Source organism: Nycticebus coucang, chromosome 1, assembly GCF_027406575.1.
Source record: "Nycticebus coucang isolate mNycCou1 chromosome 1, mNycCou1.pri, whole genome shotgun sequence".
Lineage (NCBI taxonomy): Eukaryota > Metazoa > Chordata > Mammalia > Primates > Lorisidae > Nycticebus > Nycticebus coucang.
Genome location: NC_069780.1, coordinates 165,272,216 through 165,295,578, shown reverse-complemented (window position 1 = coordinate 165,295,578; position 23,363 = coordinate 165,272,216). Strand labels below are relative to the sequence as shown.

Below are 23,363 nucleotides of genomic sequence, written 5' to 3'. Positions count from 1 at the left end.
ATGCCTAGAGATTCTGAAATTCAGATAGCGGACAGCTTCAGAACCCCAGCACGACTCAACCCCAATAAGACATCCCCCAGGCATATCATAATTAACTTCACTAAAGTTAATATGAAGGAGAAAATCCTAAAAGCTGCCAGGAAAAGAAAACCATTACCTTCAAAGGTAAGAATATTAGAATGACTGCAGATCTCTCTGCTGAAACTTTTCAAGCCAGAAGAGGGTGGTCACTGACTTTTAATCTCCTAAAGCAAAATAACTTTCAACCCCGGATCTTGTATCCAGCTAAACTGAGTTTCGTTTATGATGGAGAAATTAAATACTTTAATGACATTCATATGTTGAAGAAATTTGCCATAACCAAACCAGCTCTTCATGATATTCTCAGACCTATCCTCCATAATGACCAACCCAATCCTATAACACAAAAGTAAACTCACTTAGAACTTCGGATCAAACTCCAATTTCCACACTGGCGAAAGGATTAAAAATGCCCACTGGACTTCTGAAAAACTCGATACCCAAAACTTCACCAGACTTATCAATATTCTCCATCAATGTGAACGGCTTAAACTGTCCTCTAAAGAGGCATAGGTTAGCTGACTGGATACAAAAACTCAGGCCAGATATTTGTTGCATACAAGAGTCACATCTTAACTTAAAAGACAAATACAGACTCAGGGTGAAAGGATGGTCATCCATATTTCAGGCAAATGGTAATCAGAAAAAAGCAGGTGTTACAATTTTATTTGCCGATACATTAGGCTTTAAACCAACAAAAGTAAGGAAAGACAAAAATGGTCACTTCATATTTGTTAAGGGTAATACTCAATATGATGAGATCTGAATTATTAATATCTATGCACCCAACCAGAATGCACCTCAATTTATAAGAGAAACTCTAACAGACATGAGCAACTTGATTTCCTCCAGCTCCATAATCGTCGGAGATTTCAACACTCCTTTGGCAGTGTTGGATCGATCCTCCAACAAGAAGCTGAGCAAAGAAATCTTAGATTTAAACCTAACCATCCAACATTTGGATTTAGCAGACATCTACAGAACATTTCATCCCAACAAAACTGAATACACATACTTCTCATCAGCCCATGGAACTTACTCCAAAATCGATCACATCTTAGGTCAGAAGTGTAACCTCAGCAAATTTAAAGGAATAGAAATTATTCCATGCATCTTCTCGGACCACCATGGAATAAAACTTGAGCTGAGTAACAACAGGAATCTGCATACTCATACAAAAACATGGAAGTTAAATAACCTTATGCTGAATGATAGATAGCTGGGTCAGAGATGAGATTAAGAAAGAAATCGCCAATTTTTTGGAACAAAACAATGAAGACATGAACTATCAGAACCTCTGGCACATCGCAAAGGCAGTTCTAAGAGGGAAATTTATAGCAGTGCAAGCCTTCCTCAAGAGAACGGAAAGAGACGAAGTTAACTTAAGGGGACATCTCAAGCAACTGGAAAAGGAAGAATATTCCAACCCCAAACCCAGTAGAAGAAAAGAAATAACCAAAATTAGAGCAGAATTAAATGAAATTGGAAACAAAAGAGTAATAAAACATCAATAAATCAAAAAGCTGGTTTTTCGAAAAGGTCAATAAAATAGATAAAGCTTTGGCCAACCTAATCAGGAAAAAAGAGTAAAATCTCTAATCTCATCAATCAGAAACAACAAAGACGAAATAACAACAAACTCCTCAGAAATACGAAAACTCCTTAATATTACAAGAAAGTGTATTCTCAGAAATATGAAAATCTGAAGGAAATTGACCAATACTTGGAAGCACGTCACCTTCCAAGACTTAGCCAGAATCAAGTGGAAATGTTGCACAGGCCCATATCAAGTTCTGAAATAGCATCAACCATACAAAACCTCCCTAAAAAGAAAAGCCCGGGACCAGATGATTTCTCGTCAGAATTCTACCAAACTTTTAAAGAGGAATTAGTACCTATATTACTCAACCTGTTCCAAAATGTAGAAAAAGAAGGAAGACTACCTAACACGTTCTATGAAACAAACATCACCCTGATCCCCAAACCAGGAAAAGACCCAACAAGAAAAGAAAATTATAGACCAATATCACTAATGAATATAGATGCAAAAATATTCAACAAGATCCTAACAAACAGAATCCAGCAACATATCAAACAAATTATACATCATGACTAAGTTGGTTTTATCCCAGGGTCTCAAGGCTGGTTCAATATACATAAATCTATAAATATAATGCAGCACATAAACAAATTAAAAGACAAAAACCATATGATTCTCTCAATCGATGCAGAAAAGCTTTTGATAATATCCCGCATCCCTTCATGATCAGAACACTTAAGAAAATCAGTATAGAAGGGACATTTCTTAAACTGGTAGAAACCATCTACAGCAGACCCACAGCCAATATCATATTGAATGGAATTAAATTGGAATAATTTCCACTGAGATCAGGAACCAGACAAGGTTGCCCATTGTCTCCATTGCTTTTTAACATTATAATGGAAGTTTTAGCCACCACAATTAGGGAAGAAAAGACGATCAAGGGTATCCATATAGGGTCAGAAGAGATCAAACTTTCGCTCTTCGCAGATGATATGATTGTATATCTGGAAAACACTAGGGACTTTACTACAAAACTCTTAGAAGTGATCAAGGAATACAGCAGCGTCTCAGGTTACAAAATCAACATTCATAAATCGGTAGCCTTTATATATACCAACAATAGTCATGTTGAATAAACAGTTAAGGACTCTATCCCATTCACAGTAGTGCCAAAGAAGATGAAATGTTTGGGAATTTATCTAACAAAGGATGTGAAAGATCGCTATAAAGAGAACTATGAAACTCTAAGAAAAGAAATAGCTGAAAATATTAACAAATGGAAAAACATACCATGCTCATGGCTGGGAAGAATCAACATTGTTAAAATGTCCATACTACCCAAAGCAATATATAATTTCAATGCAATCCCTATTAAAGCTCCACTGTCTTACTTTTAAGATCTTGAAAAAACAATACTTCGTTTTATATGGAATCTGAAAAAGCCTTGAATAGCCAAGACAGTACTCAGAAATAAAAACAAAGCAGGAGGAATTATGCTACCAGACCTCAGACTATACTACAAATCGATAGTGATCAAAACAGCATGGTATTGGCACAAAAACAGAGAAATAGATGTCTGGAACAGAATAGAGAACCAAGAGATGAATCCAGCTACTTACCATTATTACATCTTTGACAAGCCATTTAAAAATATTCAGTGGGGAAAAGATTCCCTATTTAACAAATGGTGCTGGGTGAAGTGGCTGGCAACCTGTAGAAGACTGAAACTGGACCCACACTTTTCACCATTAACTAAGATAGACTCTCACTGGATCAAAGATTTAAACTTAAGACATGAAACTATAAAGATACTAGAAGAGAGTGCAAGGAAAACCCTTGAAGAAATCGGGCTGGGCGAGTATTTTATGAGGAGGACCCCCTGGGCATTTGAAGCAGCTTCAAAAATACACTACTGGGACTTGATCAAACTAAAAAGCTTCTGCACAGCCAAGAACACAGTAAGTAAAGCAAGCAAACAGCCCTCAGAATGGGAGAAGATATTTGCAGGTTATGTCTCCAACAAAGGTTTAATAACCAAAATCCATAGAGAACTCAAACGCATTAGCAAGAACAGAACAAGGGATCCCATCGAGGCTGGGCAAGGGACTTCAAGAGAAACTTCTCTGAAGAAGACAGGTGCATGGCCTTCAGACACATGAAAAAATGCTCATCATCTTTAATCATCAGAGAAATGCAAATCAAAACTACTTTGAGATACCATCTAACTCCAGTGAGAGTAGCCTGTGTCACAAAATCCCAAGACCAGAGATGTTGGTGCGAATGTGGAGAACAGGGAACACTTCTGCACTGCTGGTGGGAATGCAAATTAATACATTCCTTTTGGAAAGAGATATGGAGAACAGTTAGAGATCTAAAAGTAGATCTACCATTCAATCCTGTAATCCCTCTACTGGGCATATACCCAGAAGACCAAAAATCACATCATAACAAAGATATTTGTACCAGAATGTTTATTGCATCCAATTCATAATTGCTAAATCATGGAAGAAGCCCAAGTGCCCATCAGTCCACGAATGGATTAATAAATTGTGGTATATGTATACCATGAAATATTATGCAGCCTTAAAGAAAGATGGAGACTTTACCTCTTTCATGTTTACGTGGATGAAGCTGGAACATATTCTTCTTAGTAAAGTATCTCAAGAATGGAAGAAAAAGTACCCAATGTACTCAACCCTACTATGAAACTAATTTAGGGTTTTCACATGAAAGCTATAATCCAGTTACAACCTAAGAATAGGGGGACGGGGGAAAGGCAGGGGAGGGAGGGAGGAGGTGGGTAGAGGGAAAGGGATTGGTGGGATTACACCAGCAGTGCATGTTACAAGGGTATATGTGAAACTTGGTAAACGGTCTGTGAAGCTAGTGAATGATGCCCCATGATTATATCAATGTACACAGCTATGATTTAATAAAAATAAATAAATAAATAAACAGAAAACAAACAAACAAAACCAAAAACAAAATAGTATATTATCTTGTTGAATATTGTCTGGGCAACTTGTGATCTTTAGGGGTATGAGATGTTAATCACAATGCTGATATGACTGGAGGCCTCCACTGATTTCTCAAACCCCACAGGATGGAGACCCTAAATCTCTCTTTAGCCCTGTTAAAAGGCACTTTAAACTTCTATACTTGGCTGAGCAGAAACTTACCCAGGAAAGTGCTTGTCACTCTGCTTTTGACTTCATTAATAATGTGGGCCCTTCTGTGATACAGGAGCTGAAATTAAAGCAAATGGTGGGAAAAGGATTGATATTATATAGAAAGATTTTTAGAGATGTGAAAAAGCAAAAATGTCAGAAATTAGTGTATTTCTATAGATTTCCATTGAATGTGCCTGCCTCTTCTTCCCCTACCATGAACATAGGATATCTTCCCATTTGTTTGTGCCTTCTTCATTTTCCGTCATCAGTGTTTTATAGTTTTCAGTGTATAGTTCTTTTACTTTCTTGTTGAAATTTTTTCCCAAATTATTGTAAATGAGATTATTTTCTTAATTTCTTATCTGGATAGATTGTAGTTCGTGTACAAGTAGAAAATCTGAATAGACCAATGAGTAAGGAGGTTGAATCAGTAATAACACATCTGCCATCAAAGAAAAACACAAGACCTGATAGTTTCACTGTTGAATTCTATTAAACATTTTAAAAACTAATACCTGTTCTTCTCAAACTCTTCTGAAAAAATGAAGAGGAGGACATACATCCAAACTCATTCTATGAGGCCAGCATTTCCCTGATACCAACACCAGACAGGACAAGATAAAAAGCAAGCTGCAGGGCCAGGTGTGGTGGCTCATGCCTGTAATCCTAGCACTCTGGAAGTCCAAGCTGGGTGAATTGCCTGAGCTCACAGATTCAAGATCAGCCTGAGCAAGAGCAAGACGCCTGTCTCTAAAAATAGCAGGGTGTTGTGGCGGGTGCCTGTAGTCCCAGCTACTTGGGACGCTGAAGCAAGAGAATTGCTTGAGCCCAAGAGTTTCAGGTTGCTGTGAGCTATGACTTCACGCACTCTATGGAGGGCGACAAAGTCCTAAGACTAAAAGAAAAGAAAGCTACAGCTGCAGGATAATATCTCTGAACATGGATGCAAAGACCCTCCTCAAAATACTAGCAATTGAATCCAACAGCATATTTAAAACGTCATTCATCCTGATTACATGGAGTTTATCCTAAAGATACAAGGTTGGTTTCACGTAAGATAAATGGCATATACCATAGTAACAAAATGAAGGATAGAAGCCACATGATCATCTTAATAGATGCATAAAAAGCATTTTATAAAATTCAACATTCATGATAAAAACTCTCAACAAAATAAACGTAGAAGGAATGTACCTTGACACAATAAGTACCATATATGACAAGACAAGAGTCAGTGTTTGAAAGTTGAAAACTTCTTCTCTGTGATCAGGATTTGTCCCTTTGCCAAAGACCCTATGCTTATCATCCAAGACAAGTATGCCCACTCCTTCCACATCTACTCAATAGTACTGGTGGTCTTAGCAAGGACAATTAGGCAAGAAGAAAAGGCATACAAATAGCAGAGGTAGAAGTGAAATTGTCTTTTGCTGATGACATGATCTTACATAGAGAAAATCTTAAAGGTTCCACCAGAAAATTGTTAGAACTGATAAACAAGTTTAGTATAGTTGTAGGTTTTTTAACAGTACAGTTACACAATCTTTGCTTAATATTTTATAAAACTGCCTACCTGTTTTCCAAAGTGGCTGTACCATTTTATACTTCTACCTATAATATATGAGGCTTGTACTTTCTCTTCTTATGGGTTTTTTCATAATAGCCATTCTAATGGGTATGGAAAATGCCATTGTGATTTTGATTTTCATTTTTCAAAACGACTGATGATACCAAACATCTTTTCATTTGCTTTTGGAGTATTTGTATATCTTCTTTAGTGAAATATATATTCAAATCTTTTGCCCATTTAGGTAATTGGTTGTTTTGTTATTGAATTTCAAATTCTTTTTTTTAATTCAACAATTTTTAAATGAAATTATTCAATTCCCCAAAGCCCATAGACTACCAAAATTCATTCCAGATGATATACAATCTGGGTACTTCTAGAGCTAGTAAGGAAATTAAATTAATAGTTTAAAGATACCTGAAAATGAATTTTAAATTCTTAAAATTCATCAGATATATTATTTGCAAACATTTTCCCCAAGTCTGTGGCTTGTCTTTTCACTTTCTTAATAGTGTCTTTTTAAGCACATAAAGCTTTTTTTTTTTTTTTTTTTTTTTAAGAGACAGACTTTCACTTTGTCCTCCTCAGTAGGGTGCTGTGGTGTCACAGCTCACAGCAACCTCCAGCTCTTGGGCTTAGGAGATTCTCTTGCCCCAGCCTCCCGAGTAGCTGGGGCTACAAGCACCCACCACAATGCCCGGCTATTTTTTATTGCAGTTTGGCTGGGGCCGGGTTCAAACCTGCCACTCTCAGTATATGGGGCCGGCATCCTACTCACTGAGCCACAGGCACGGCCCAAGCACATAAAGTTTTAATTTCTTAAGTTCAGCTTATCTTTCCATCCTTCTTTGATCATTTGGCTTTTGGTGTTGTATCCAGGAACTCGTGGCCTGATCCAAAGTCATGAAAATTTACTTGTCTGTCTTCTTTTAAGGTTTTTTGTTTGTTTGTTTAAATCTATGATTCATTTTGAAGTAGTTTTTGTATGATGTGAAGTAAAGGTTGGAGTTCACCTTCTTACATATCAATAGCTGATTGTCTCAGCTTCTTTTGTTGAAAAGAATATTCTTTTTTCATTGAATTGTTTTGGTATCTTTGTTGAAAAGCAATTGGCTTTAAATGTAAGGGTGTAAGTGGTTACTTATTGTAACATTCACCCCTAATTCTAACTCTAGATTTCATAAGGCCTTTTTACTTTTTTGATTGAATGAATATTCTGAAAGTTTATTCTGGAACCATATCAGTAAATAAAAAACATCTAGCACAAAATAAATTTCCCCTAAATCAATTGCATTCTTATTGCAATCAGTGTGTACATGTATACATGTATATGAATTATCTGTGCCTCCAGTGTGTGTTAATAAAATTATTGTGAGTTTAGATAGAAGCTAGAACATTTACCCATTTATCTGGAACTTCACTACCTTAATATTTGGGCATTTTTTTCATCATTTAGTTTTTATTTCATAATCATAAGCTTAACTCTGCAAGCCAGCAAAACATGGAAGGGAATAAGGAAAATATAGAACCCAAAGAACTGAACGAAGGAAGAGCACAAAAGTTACAGGATATTGTGAGCAAATGGGATAGAAGGGTGCTCTCCTGAGTTACAGAAGAACTGGTTGTTAAGATACAATATTAAGTTAAATTATCATATCAATGTACACAGCTATGATTTAATGAAAAAAAAAAGTTAAATTTATTGGCAGTTATCCACAGTACTGACTGGTGATCTTCTTGCTGGTCTTGCCATTCTGTACTCAAAGGGCTTCATAGCTTCCATGGCACTCGTGCCCTCTTTCGTTTTGCCAAAGATCCCATGCTTGTCATCCAACCACTCAGTCTTGGCTGTGCAGATGAAAGCTGGGAACCGTTAGTGGTGGGTTCAGAAGTTGCCGTGGACAAGATACCAGGACCTATATGCTTCAGAATGAAGTTCTCATCATCAAATTTCTCCCTATAGATAGACTTGCTGCTAGTGCCATTATGTCATGTAATGTCACCACCCTGGCGCATAAACCCTGGAATAATTCTGTGAAAGCAGGAACCCTTATAAACAATTCTCTCTCTCTAGTGCTCAGCCCTTGAAAGTTTTCTACTGTCTTGGGAACTTTGTCTGTAAACAGTTCAAAGGAGACATGGCCCAAGGGCTTGCCATCCATGGCAATATTGAAGAACATGGTGGAGTTGACCATGGTAGCCAGAGACCATGGGAAGCTGCAGCATCTGCAAAGCCTATTAGGGCATTTTTGAAAAGAAAGTCTTTCTTGCTGGATTTGTTCTGCCAAGAGATCCAGCAAATTTTAGAATTTTATATCACTCATGTTCCTTGTGCAGTCTTTTGAGAAATATTAAACCAAGATCTCTTAAGTGATTTCCATGCAGAATTAATGCTTCCCTTGACTTTTGCCAAATGCTGTGATGCATTTCTGTAGCAGATGCCAGAACCTTTGGAACTTGTATCTGGAAAGAATTCAAAATTTTAAGACAGAAAGCATTTGTGCCTGGGGCAATGTAATGACCCCACCTGTGTCATTTTCTTGTCTTATGGATGTTTTTAGTGTATGTTCAGTAAGGCCCAGGCAGATCCTTCTTCTATTTTTAAAACTTTTTTATAAAACAGAGTTTTAATTTTACAAGACCAGATATTGCTCCAAGTTTCAAAATATGTGTTCTTCAGCATAAAATGTTTTGACAGGTACCTAATGGCCTAGCACTTTAGTATCTATGGTTTAGGCTTAGATTCAGAGAATCAGAGCCATAAAACCATAGTGTAATTAGTCACTATTAGATGCTATATAAATTTGTATTTCTGTATTCTAGGCAAACTGCTTGTTTCCCCTTTTCCGTATTTCGATAACTAATTCAACTTGTTAACATACCACTAAAATAAATAGAAGTACTTAGATGCTGGATTTATTAGTTTTGATGTTTTACTTATAGTCTAAGAGGAAGAGCAAAAAGGACCTAGTATTTATTAGTGCCTACTGTTTTCCGAGTATTATCCTAGGTATGTTTATATCCCTAATCTCATTTAATCCTCACAGCCCCTCATTGTTGGCATTATTATCCTGGTTTTAACGATGAAGAACTTTAAACAAGTCAGATAATGATACTTTATCCTTGTGTGGGGCCTTTCATGTCATAATTCTAAAGTATCATCTGACATTTGGGGATGTCCAGTTATAAAAAAGAGAAATTATCATAATTTATATCCATGGTTGCAGAGTTGAGGCTAGAAAGAGAAGACAAATGCAGTATTCCTCAACTTTTTGTACTTATCTTTGGGAAACAGTAAACAGAGATAAGGGACAATATACATTTATTAGGGGAAAGACTTTATAGTCCTCAGATACAACTAGCACTGAAACAATTGGATATACATATGCAAAAAAAAAATCAACCTTGACTCATACCTTATATGTAAAAACTAAATTCAAATAGATATAGACCTAGCTATAAAACTTAAGACTATAAAACTTGTGGAAGAAAAGGAAATTTATATAAAAGTCTAAAATTTGCTGGATCTCTTGGCAGAACAAATCCAATAAGCAAGACTTTCTTTTCAAAAATGCCTCAATAGCCTTTTCAGATGCTGCAGCTTCCCATGGTCTCCTGCTACCATGGTAATTTATAGAGAATAGAGGTTTATTCAGCACACAGTTTGGCAGGCCCTGGCTGGATTTGAACCCGCCAGCTCTGATGTACATGGCTGGTGCCCTAGCCACTGAGCTACAGGCGCCGAGCAATAGCCTTTTTTTTTTTTTTTTTTTTAAAGATTTAAACATTTTAAAAACATGGGTGGCTGAAATAGTGACGTCTTTGCTTTCTGATGGGTCAATGTTCACAAGCTTTTACACACATTATTAAAAATATTTTATAAAATTACCTTTAGCCTATGTGTATAAGGTGTATATATGAAACATAAATGAATTGTGTTTTACACTTGGGTTCCATCCACAAGGCATCTTATTATGTATATACAAGTATTCCATCCCCTTCTCTTCCCTCCCCCCATCCCCCCGAAATCTGAAATACTTATAGTGTCAAGCATTTTGGGTAAGGTATATTCAACAGGTATAGACCTGTAGGTTTTTTGTAGATATCCCCTAGCAGATTGAGGAAGTTATATTTTATTCCTAGTTTGCTGAGAGTTTTTATTGTGAGTGGATGTTGGGTTTTTTCCAGTGATTAAGAGCATTGGAAAATTGAGATGACCACTGTCATTTTTATTTTTAGTCTGCTGATAAGGTGCATTGTTTGATTTTTTTAAACATTTATTTCAGATTAATATAAGGGTACAAATGATTAGGTTACATTGTTTGCATTTGTTAGGTAAAGTTTAAGTTATAGTTGAGCCCTTCACCCAGAGGGTGTGCTTCAATAGAGCATAATAGAGATATATTCTTTTAATTCTAAGTATTTGGGAAAAGTTGTATTTTCAGATGCATTTCTATTATTGATTGCTTATTTGATTTTTGGGTAGTATATATGTTTAGTATGATTTTAGCTATTTTTCATTTGGTTAGATTTGTTTTATGTCCCAGAATATGGTGTATACTGATGAATGTTCAATGTGCACCTGAAAAAATGTATATAGAGTTGTTGTACAACTAACTGAAGTGGTCTGTAAATGTTAATTAGCTCAAGTTGGTTGATAGGTTTTTCAAGTTGGCTATATACTTTCTGATTTGGGAAGGTTAGGAGAATCTACTTTTCTGTCAGTTACTGATAAAGGAACCCTGAATTATATAGTTAAAAGTGTGGATTTGCTAGTCTACCCTTCATGTAGGTGTATTTAGGATTGTTACATTTCTATTGATCACTTGATTCTTTATCATTATGAAATTTTCTTCTCTGTATCTGGTGATATTTCTTGAGTTCTGAAGTCTAGTTTGACAATAATATAGTCACTCTAAGTTTTTTTGTGATTGTTTACATGATATTTTTCTTTTTTTGGTAGAGACAGAGTTTCACGTTATTGCCCTTGGTAGAGTGCCGTGGCATCACACAGCTCACAGCAACCTCCAACTCCTGGGCTTAGGCGATTCTCCTGCCTCAGCCTCCCGAGTAGCTGGGACTACAGGCGCCCACCACAACGCCCAGCTATTTTTTTGTTGCAGTTTGGCCGGGGCTGGGTTTGAACCTGCCACCCTCCGTATATGGGGCCGGCGCCCTGCTCACTGAGCCACAGGCGCCTCCCTACATGATATTTTTCTTCTGTCTTTTTACTGTTAACCTAAATATATATGTATAATTGCATAAAAATTTATGAATAATTACATAAAGAGATTATAGGTACATATGATTATGTGTCTACACACAATGATGTCTGATTTATATCTTTATTATTATACATCTGTGTCTATCTCTATATAATCACATAGATATATAATGATATAGCTATATATAGCATCTATATATAGATATATTACATGATATATTTATTAATTAAAGATACAGTCTGCTTGTGTCTTACTTTTATTTAATACAGTATAACATTTTTCTTTAATTAGAGTTTTTAGGATATTTTCAAATGTAATTATTGATAATGTTGGATTTATATCTACTGTATTGCTGTTGGTTTTATATTTACCGCATTGTTTTTATTTCTCATCTTTTCCTGTTTTTGATAGAATTAATATTTTTGTTTTCATTTTATCTCGGTTATGTATTTATTAAAAAATGTGTTAGGAATTGCTTTAGGGTTTATAATAAACATTTTTAATGTATCATATTTTCTCTTCCAATTATATGCCATTTCGAGAATAGCACAAAACTATATTTTAATACTTTCACTCTTCCCTCCCCACCTTTGTTCTATTATTACCATATATTTTATTTGGACACGTTATGAACCTTATAATACATTGTTGCTATTTTTACTTTATAGCCTTTTATTTATTTATTTTAATTTTTTTTATTTTTTGAGACAGAGTTTCACTGTATCACCAGTGCAGTGGTGTCACAGCTTACAACAACCTCAAACTCTTGGGCTTAAGTGATTCTCTTGCCTCAGCCTCCTAAGTAGCTAGGACCACAGGCATCCACCACAACATCTGGCCATTTTTTGGTTGCAGTTGTCATTGTTGTTTGGCAGGCCCGGGCTGGATTTGAACCCGTCAGCTCTGGTGTACATGGCTGGTGCCCTAGCCACTGAGCTACAGGCACCGAGACATAGCCTTTTTTTTTTTTTTTAAAGGAGATTTAAACATTTTAAAAATATGCCTTTTACGTTTATCTTCATTTTTATGTTTCTGACCATTCTTTATGTAGATTCAGATTTCTATTTATGCCATGTTTGCTCTGCCTTAAGAGCTTTCTTTAAAAATTCTTGTAGTCCATGACTGATGCAGTGAATTGCCTCAGCTTTTTTCATCTGAAAAGTCTTGATTTCACCTTATTTTTGAAATATATTTTCACTGGCTATAGAATATTGGATTGAGGATTTGTTTTTCTTTTTTTTTTTTGTAGAGACAGAGTCTCACTTTGTCACCCTCGGTAGAGTGCTATGGTGTTACAGCTCACAGCAACCTCTAACTCCTGGGCCCTGGTGATTCTCTTGCCTCAGCCTCGAGCAGCCGGGACCAGAGGTGTCCACCACAACACCCGGCTATTTCTTTGTTTCAGTTTGGCCCGGGGCCAGGTTCCAACCCCCCACCTTCGTATACCCTACTGACTGAGCCACAGGCAAAGGATGTTGTTTCATAGTGGTTTGGTTTGCATGGTTTCTACCAAGAAGATGCTAACCTCATCTTTGTTTTTCTCTATTTTATCTCCCCACATCCCCGTCATGTGGCTTTTGTTCTACCCTACCTAAGTGGCAGTGCTTCTTTGCTTTGGGACACTGAGTAGGAGGGTGTTCTACCCCTGCCCATGACCTAAACTGCCATTGCTTTGTTACTAGGTGAAGGCTGAGGAGCAGATAGCTGCATTTCTACTTCTCCCTGGGAGGCATTAGGTCTTTGCTGGGGGTCTAGAGCAGGACTTTTTTAGTGACTTATTTTTCATTGTGTTATAGAATAGTGCATTAACACATATAAGTAATTTACAAGTTAATGTGCTTACATAGGGGGCATACACATTGAGCAGTTTTACTGATCTGACTACTGTGTATAGTCAGAAGAGACTGGAGGCCACCTCATTAGGGTCAGAATTAAAAACTGATTTGAAGTAAAATTGCTACTTTGTTGTTGTTATTGTTGTTGTCATTGTTGTTTAGTAGGCCTGGGCTGGATTCAAACCTGCCAGCCTTGGTGTACAGTGGTCAGCGGTGTAACCACTGTGCTATGGGAGCCAAGCCAGAAATTGCTACTTTTTGATTTACCGACAACATGATTAAAAAGGTTTACTTTATTTCTGTGAGGAACCTCACTTATAAATGGAAAATGTTTTACAGTGTAAGTCTTGTTAATTATTAGATTTATATGCTTAAAAGGTGAGGTAGTAGCTTTATTTTCAACTCCTGCCGTTTTTATCAACAAAAATCTCCGGATTCTTTTTAGGACTGTGAGGATATGGGAAGTTGAAAATCCAAAGAAGCAAAAAAGTGTCTTTAAGCCACGGACAATGCAGGGTAAAAAAGTCATTCCCACTACGTGCACATATAGTAGAGATGGAAATCTCATAGCAGCTGCCTGCCAGAATGGAAGCATACAGATCTGGGACCGAAATTTAACTGTAAGTCAAGAGCATTTAAATATTCTTTCCTTAGACGATAACTACCTTATAAAGACAAACATCATGTTAAAATATTATGAAGGTCAATTTCCTGAGTTTATACCTAATTTAAACTTTAGTGTTAGTTGATCAAACATTGGAACTTTTGCAGTAAACAGCATTTCAGGAAGCATTCCAGCTCAGTATTTTCCAGTGCGTATTAGATTTTGCTTTTAAAATAAATTTGCTCTTTTGGTATAAAATTTAAAGAACACAGTGTAGTTTATTGTATGGAATTTCAATTTATTTGATTTTGAAAGTGATGATTTGATAGTAATATAAAACAAGACTAAGCAAAACCTTTGAAAGAATACCCTTTGAAAGGTTTAAGAAAAATTCAAAAGGACCACGATCATCTATCACCTTTTTTGTGATTTTCCATAATAATTTAAATAACATTTTGTTTTAATATTCTGTCATGTTCCGGGGCGGCGCCTGTGGCTCAGTGAGTAAGGCGCCGGCCCCATATGCTGAGGGTGGCGGGTTCAAACCCAGCCCCGGCCAAACGGCAACAAAAAAAAAAATAGCCGGGCGTTGTGGCTGGCGCCTGTTGTCCCAGCTACTCGGGAGGCTGAGGCAGGAGAATTGCCTAAGCCCAAGAGTTGGAGGTTGCTGTGAGCCGTGTGACGCCACGGCACTCTACCGAGGGCAATAAAGTGAAACTCTGTCTCTACAAAAAAAAAAAAAAAAAAAAAAAATATTCTGTCATGTTCCATTTGAATAGGTTTCACATTTTTCAATATGATTTTTAGGTCATTATTGAAGTAAATAAATTTGTAATTGGAAGGGATCATATAATCTATAGAAATAATGGATACAAAAACCCATGGCTAATTCTGTGAATTACCCATAAGCTTTAAAAAAGGGTTTTGTTGTATGTATAGATGGTAAAATTTTGGAATGACACTAAATTGCCTGTGTTAAAATAAAATTCTACTCAAATGTTATAATTTGGATATCTTTTTCAATGAGAAAATCTAGTCAGATAATAAATATTTATTAAATCTGTACTATGTGCTAGGTGCTATTTTATTTCATTTTATTTATTTATTTTGAGACAGAGTCTCACTGTGTTGCCCTCGGAAGAGTGCTGTGGCATTACAGCCCACAGCAACCTCAAACTCTTGGGCTTAAGTGATTCTCTTGCCTCAGCCTCCCAAGTAACTGGGACTACAGGCGCCCGCCACAGTGCCTGGCTATTTTTTGGTTGTAGTTGTTTGGCAGGCTCATGTTGGGTTCCAACCTGCCAGCTCCTGTGTATGTGGCTGGCACCGTAGCCTCTGAGCTACAGGTGCCGAGCTGTAGATGCTATTTTAGCTCTGAGAATACTTACCAAAAATTTCTGTCCTTACAGAGTTTTCATTCTATGTTTAAAAACAAATTAGAAAAAAAGATGGTCTATTCAGCTTTGTACATCAACCATTTACATTTTGAAAGGGACCCCAGGAAACAGTTGTCTTTTCAGGCAAATATGTTAAAGTTAGTTGTGTTGGAAGGAGGTAAAAAGTAATGATGGGGGTAAAAATTCATGCTGATAATGCTGGAAATATCTTTGGCATTTTCTGTTTGTCAGATCTTTTTATTTCTGTTTTCATCTCCATTATAAACCCCATAAAGCTTCATAACAACACAGAGATTTTTAAAACCCTGTTGAACTGTAAACTGAGTTTTAACCAAGCAATAAATTTTTTAGTAACTGGCTTTCATCGTCTTTGGGTGCTGTTGATTTAAACATGGAAATTCTAGAACACATACTTTTCTTATGTAGCTTTAATAATAATGTTCTTGGTCTTTATATACATATACATAGTGCACATGTACCTGCCTTTCTCTTAAAATCCACATAATTTTATAAGTTGAATGTAGTTATTAAAGATTGTCCTTGCATGTCTTAAAATAATATCTCCTATTTCTAATTTTATAAAAAATAAGCCACTTATTTGCATGCCAGTATCTAAAAAGTTATCTTTTAAACCCTCTACTAGGGTTTGATTCTATTTCAAAGACTCATAGTCTTTGATTCTATTTTGTTAGTTTATTTCACAAATGAATGTATAGTTTAATTATACCACATCCTATTATATTTTATTCATATTTTTACATTTGCATATAAATGTGTAAACACTGAAAACAAATCAAGTTGAGAAGAAAAACTTGTAAGCAGGAAACACAGTTTGATTAGGAAACAGATTATTTAAAAATTTCTTAACTATTATTTCAGCCATAAAAAGTCATAGATAAATACTACAGCTGAAGTGAGAAAGCCTAATAGCAATAGTTTTTCTGTGCAGTATCCAAAGAATTATATGACAGATGATGGCTAATATATGTTTTGTGATGATTGAATAAAGCTGTCCTAATAGCCCACATTGAATGATAGAAGTCTTATTGAACAAATTTAAGCTTTAACAAATTAAATGAAACATTAGAAGTACAGTGTTCCTCTTAATGATTAATTCCACATTCTCAAGACTTACTTTTACTCTAAAGTTATACTGGCTAATATGCCAGTATTTGACTATTTTGATTTCAATTAATTGAAATAAAATAAAATTAGAATGTTAAATCCTTAGTCACACTAGCAAATTTTCTTTCTTTTTTTTTGTTGGGGATTCATTGAGGGTACAATAAGCCAGGTTACGCTGATTGCAATTGTCAGGCAAAGTCCCTGTTGCAATCATGTCTTGCTAGGTTTGAACCTGCCACCTCCGGCATATGGGACCGGCACCCTACTCCTTCAGCCACAGGCGCCACCCAGATTGTTGGTTTTTTTCATGTGGATTAATTTGAGTTCTCTATAGATCCTAGTTATCCACTGTCTTGACCACTATAGCTTTGTAGTACAGACTAAAATCTGGTATGCTGATGCCCCCAGCTTTATTTTTATTACTAAGAACTGCTTTAGCTATACGGGGTTTTTTCTGGTTCCATACAAAACGCAGAATCGTTTTTTCCAAATCTTGAAAGTACGATGTTTGTATTTTGATAGGAATGGCATTGAATAGGTAGATTGCTTTGGGAAGTATAGACATTATAACAATGTTGATTCTTCCCATCCATGAGCATGGTATGTTCTTCCATTTGTTAATATCCTCTGCTATTTCCTTTCTGAGGATTTCATAGTTTTCTTTATAGAGGTCCTTCACCTCCTTCGTTAGGTATACTCCTAGGTATTTCATTTTCTTTGAAACTATGGTGAAGGGTGTTGTGTCCTTAATTACCTTCTCATCTTGACTGTTATTGGTGTATACAAAGGCTACTGAATTGTGGAGATTGATTTTATATCCTGAAACATTACTGTATTTTTTGATGACTTCTAGGAGTCTTGTGGTTGAGTCTTTGGGGTTCTCTAGGTATAAGATCATGTCGTCAGCAAAGAGGAAGAGTTTGACCTCCTCTGCTCCCATTTGGATTCCCTTTATTTCCTTGTCTTGCCTAATTGTATTGGCTAGAACTTCCAGCACTATGTTGAATAGTAAAGGTGACAGAGGACAACCTTGTCCGGTTCCAGTTCTAAGACGAAAAGCTTTCAATTTTACTCCATTCAGTAAAATATTAGCTGTGGGTTTGTCATAGATAGCGTCAATCAGTTTTAGAAATGTGCCACCTATGCATATACTCTTCAGTGTTCTAATTAGAAAAGGATGCTGGATTTTATCAAATGCTTTTTCTGCATCTATTGTAATCTATTGGCTAGGATTTTGTTGAGAATTTTTGCATCTATATTCATGAGTGAGATTGGTCTGAAATTCTCCTTTTTGTTTGGGTCTTTTCCTGGTTTTGGTATCAGGGTGATGTTTGCTTCATAGAATGTGTTGGGGAAGATTCCTTCTTCCTCAATTTTTTGCAATAATTTCTGCAGTACAGGAATAAGCTCTTCCTTGAAGTTTTGATAGAATTCTGGTGTGAAGCCATCTGGACCAGGGCATTTTTTGGTTGGAAGATTTTTTATTTTATCTTTAATCTCAGTGCTTGAAATTGGTCTGTTCAGGAGGTCTATTTCTTCCTGGCTGAGTCTAGGGAGAGAGTGTGATTCCAAATATCGATCCATTTCCTTCACATTGTCAAATTTCTGGGCATAGAGTTTCTGGTAGTATTCAGAGATGATCTCTTGTATCTCTGTGGGATCAGTTGTTATTTCCCCTTTATCATTTCTGATTGAGGTTACTAGAGATTTTACTTTTCTATTTCTCATTAGTCTGGCCAATGGTTTATCTATTTTATTTATTTTTTCAAAAAAACAACTTGTTTCATTAATTTTCTGAATGATTCTTTTGTTTTCAATTTCATTGATCTCTGATTTGATTTTGGATATTTCTTTTCTTCTACTGGGTTTAGGCTTAGATTGTTCTTCTTTTTCCAATTCCATAAGATGGCTTGTGAGATTGTTGATGTGCTCTCTTTCTGTTTTTCGAATGTAGCCATCTAAAGCAATAAATTTTCCTCTGAAAACTGCTTTTGCAGTATCGCACAGGTTTGGTAGCTTGTGTCTTCATTGTTGTTCTGCTCAAGGAAGTTAATGATTTCCTGTTTTATTTCTTCCTGCACCCATCTGTTATTCAACTGAAGATTGTTTAATTTCCATGCCGTTGTGTGGGGTTGAGCGTTTTTGTTAGAGTTGAGTTCCACCTTTAGTGCCTTATGGTCTGAGAAGATACAAGGTAAATTTTCAGTTCTTTTGATTCTGTTGATATTTGTTTTGTGTCCCAGGATATGATCCATTTTGGAGAATGTTCCATGGGGTGATGAGAAGAATGTATATTCTTTATCTTTGGGGTGGAGTGTTCTATATGCGTCTGTCAAGCATAGTTGTTCTAGGGTCTCATTTAAATCTCTTTTATCTTTGTTTATTTTCTGTTTAGAGGATCTGTCCAGCTCTGTAAGAGGAGTGTTAAAGTCCCCTGTTATGATGGTATTATCAGATATCATATTGCTCAGACTGAGTAAGGTCTGTTTCAAGAATCTGGGCGCATTTAAATTGGGTGCATAATATTTAGAATTGAAACATCTTCTTGTTGTATTTTTCCCTCGACTAATGTAAAGTGACCATCTTTGTCTTTTTTGACTTTAGTTGCTTTAAATCCACATGTATCTGAAAATAAGATTGCAACTCCTCTTTTCTTCTGAATTCCATTTGCCTGAAAAATTGTCTTCCAACCCTTGACTTGGAGTTTTAATTTGTCTTTTGAAGCCAGGTGTGTTTCTTGCAGACAGCAAATGGATGGCTTGTGCTTTTTAATCCAGTCAGCCAATCTATGTCTCTTCAGTGGGGAATTCAAGCCATTAACATTTATTGAGATAATTGATAAGTGTGGTAGTATTTTATTCGTCTTATTTGGTGAGAGTCCATTGCTTAGTTTTATCTTTTGCATCAGTGTGGAGGTTAGGTTCTGTCCTTTAATATCTGAGTTCTTACTTTGCTGCTGATCCATTGTGAGGGTTAGTGTGTAGAACAGGTTGAAGTATTTCCTGTAGAGCTGGTCTTGTTGTGGCGAATTTCCTCAATGTTTGTATATCCGTAAACGATTTGATTTCTTTATCAATTTTAAAGCTTAGCTTAGCAGGGTACAGAATTCTGGGCTGAAAATTGTTCTGTCGAAGTAGATTAAAGATAGATGACCATTGTCTTCTTGCTTGGAAAGTTTCATCAGAGAAGTCTGCGGTCACTCTGATGGATTTGCCCCTGTAGGTCAACTGGCGCTTACTCCTGGGAGCTTGCAGAATCTTTTCTTTTGTCTTGACTTTGGACAGGTTCATCACAATGTGTCTTGGAGAAGCTCGGTTAGAGTTGAGGTGACCTGGGGTCCGATAGCCCTCTGAAAGCAGTGTGTCAGAATCTTTGGTGATATTTGGGAAATTTTCTTTTATAATATTCTCTAGTATGGCTTCCATTCCTCTGGGGCATTCTTCTTCCCCTTCTGTGATTCCTATAACTCGTATGTTGGAACGCTTCATAAAATCCCATAATTCTGACAGTGAACGTTCTGCTTTCTCTCTCTTCTTTTCTGCCTCTTTTACTATCTGAGTTATCCCAAGAACTTTGTCTTCTACCTCTGAAATTCTTTCTTCTGCATGGTCTAACCTGTTGCTGATACTTTCCATTGCATCTTTAAGTTCCCTAATTGACTGTTTCAGTTCCTTCAGCCTGCTATATCCTTTTTATATTCTTCATAGCGTTCATCTCTTATTTGATTCTGTTTTTGGATTTCCTTTTGGTTATTTTCCACTTTATTAGCAGTTTCCTTTATTGTTTCCATCATTTCTTTCATTGTTTTCAACATGTGTATTCTAAATTCCCTTTCTGTCATTCCTAACATTTCTTTGTAAGTGGAATCCTCTGCAGTAGCTACCTCATGGTCCCTTGGCGGGGTTGTTCTGGCTTGGTTCTTCATGTTTCCAGGAGTTTTCTGCTGATTGTTCCTCATGAGTGATTTCTTTTATCTGTTTCCTTGCCCTAATTTTCCTTTCACTTCCTCTTGCTCTTTAAGTTCTTGTGCCTGTGGGCTAAGGTTTCGATGAGTCCTTTTGGTACTGGACCAGAAGGGTGAGAAGGTTGATGTGCAAGATAGGAATGAAAGAAAGGAGGAACGAGCGAAAAAAAAAAAATAAAAAATAGAGAAAGGAGAGGGGGTGGGTAAAAGGAATGTTGACAAAAAGGAGAGGCACAGAAAGAGGGAGAGAGAGCCATATAGGTGTACAGTAGGGTACTTTGACACAACCTTAAAAAAACTCCACCTTCTGGGGATGCCCAGTTGGGTGGTTCCCTTGAGGTCAGCAGTTCTTTGCTAACCTGGTCAGAGACAGTACCCCACCTCCACCAAGTAGAGAGGAACGACAAAAATGCTATAAATCAAACCAAAACAAGCAAACAGAAAACTTTACAGGATAAAATTGGGTGAAAAACCAAGTAATAGTGGTAGAAACACTAGCAAAAATGAAGTTCTAGTCATTGAAAAAGGCAGCAATGGTAAATTATAATTACACTAGAAAAATTGAGAAAGAAAAAAAATCTGTATGGAAAAGGTGAAATTGAAAAACAAAACAACATCAACAACATCAAAATAAACAGAAAAACAACCAAACCAAAAAAAAAAAAACACTACCAAAAACAAAGCAGTATGTATATGTTGTTGAATATTATCTGCGCAACACGTGGTCTTCTGGGATATGAGCGTTAATCATAGTGCTGGTACGACTAGAGGCTACAGATTTCTCTAACCCCAGCAGGTAGACACCCTAAATCTCTCTTCAGCCCTCTTAAAAGGCACTTTGAACTTGTAAACTTGCTGAGTAGAAGCTTTCCCAGGAAAGTGCTTGTCGCTGGAATCACTGCTGAAGTGGCTATCCACTTACCCAGTGTGCCAAAACCTGTCTCACTCTGCCCCTGAGGGTTAGGGCTGTAAGGCGGCTCAGACCCTGCCCTTAGGCTACTCAGTCGCTGTGTTACCAGCTCCCGCCCGATTCTTGCTCTGCGACCCTGAGGGAGGAGCTTGCTGGGGCAGATTACTCACAATTGCTCTCTGTGGCCCACAGCCAAACACTATTAGCTCTGTCTGGCTCAACGGCTCAGACTGGGGCCCTAGACATCGGCCAAAGTTCTCCGCACTCCCGCTCAGGCTCTCCCCAAGGCAGTTCAACTGAGTGCCAAGTCCAAAGACACCAAAAGAGTTCACAGGTAAGGCCTTTCCGGTTTGCAGTCTCGCTGCTACTGTACTTACTTACAGTTGCTGGCGGGTTTAGACCTGTTGAACATACGCGACCACTTGCCGTTTTTCCACTGTTTTAGTCCTCCTCTTGGGGTCCAGAAGTCTCTCGCTGACTCCCTGTATCCTCACAAGGATGATTATAGGCAGATCCCACTAGCCAGAGATCCCTGGAGTCCTATCTCCCCAGACTCACGGTGCCCAGATGCAAGGAAGCCATTACTCGGCCGCCATCTTGCTTTCTCCAGTTGCACACTAGCAAATTTTCAAGTACCCAGTAGCCTCATGTGACTAGTGGCTACTTATTGGACAACATAGACAAAAAACATTCTTACCATTACAGAAAAGTCTGTTGAATATGGTTGCTTAAGAGGATTTGTTGTTTGCCTGAGGTCCCTTTCATTCACATGATGATGGCCTGCCTTTCCATCTGAGGAGAAGGTCACTTCAAAGGAGTGTTTCTGCTCTGCCTCCCTGGTTCCCCATCCACCAGCATGGGTGGAATAAAGTGAGGGAGAGGCAGAGCAGTGATGGCAGATGGGTGATTGCATGCACCTGTGGCACATTTTGAACTCTTTGCCTCTGTGGTAAACCCTTAGTCTGCAATTCTCTTCTCCCAAATATTCACATGACGTTTTTGTCTCACCTTTTTCTGTTAAGAGGACTGAAATGTTTTCTCCTCAGCCAGGCCTTCCCCAACCATGCTTTATTTAAAATTGCAGTCTTGTCCCCACCAGGGCTACTCTCTGTCCCTCTTGTTTTCTTCCATAGTGTTGATCACCACCTGGTATGCTGTGTGATGTGTTTCACTTACTTCTTTATTGAATATTTCATTTCAGTAGGATATTGGCTCCATGAGTGAAAGGACTGCTGTCTGTTTTGCTCCCTGCTATATTCCCAGAGCAAAGAACAGAGTCTAGTATATAGTAGACTTTTAATAACTTTTAATAATACTTTCACAGAAGACTAATTACTTTTCAGAGGGCATCTGTTAAAGGGGACCCTGTATTTTAGGCAAAGCTAAGGTAAGGTAAAAACCTTCATAAAGAGCTGCTTTTCCTCTCCCCTTTCTCTGTAGTTATATTTCCAAGTGCTTATGTGGACCAGGCAAAATTTTAAGCAGTTTACATGTACTATTTCATTTAATTCCTACAGCAGCCTTGTCATGTAACTATTGCCATTATTATTTTACAGATGAAGAAAACCAGGTTCAAAGAAATTGAGTTGTTTACTCAAGACTACAGTTAGTATGAAGCATAACTGAGGACTAATTCCATGTAGTGCAGCTCAGGAATCTTTATCAGGGGTCAAAAAACTACAGGGCATGTGCCAAATCTAACTTGTTACTTGTTTTTGTATGGCCTGCAAGTTGAGTATGGTTTTTACCTTTTAAAATAGTTGTGTTATTTTTCTATAGCTTCTGTAACAAATTACTGCAAATTTAGTAGCATAAAACAACACTAATGTATTATCTTACAGTTCTGTAGTTATCTTAGAAGCCTCACTGGGCTAAAATCAAGGTGTTGGTAGGGTTGTGTTCTTTTCTGGTGGGTGCTGAGTAAACTTATTTCTTTGCCTTTTCC

At 37.1% G+C, this 23,363-nt stretch overlaps 1 protein-coding gene and 1 pseudogene across 2 annotated transcripts in view; one reads left to right on the top strand and one right to left on the bottom strand.

Annotated features, from left to right (window-relative positions):
- The window catches only part of WDR70 (WD repeat domain 70), a 345,496-nt gene that overhangs the window by 193,051 nt on the left and 129,082 nt on the right, over nt 1–23,363 (top strand). For both annotated transcript variants that reach the window (XM_053592015.1, XM_053592008.1), the window contains exon 11: nt 13,864–14,038. In XM_053592015.1, coding sequence (XP_053447990.1) covers nt 13,864–14,038 — 175 coding nt within the window. The remainder of the gene's footprint in view (nt 1–13,863; nt 14,039–23,363) is intronic.
- LOC128587844 (peptidyl-prolyl cis-trans isomerase A-like) lies at nt 8,068–8,553 on the bottom strand (annotated as a pseudogene).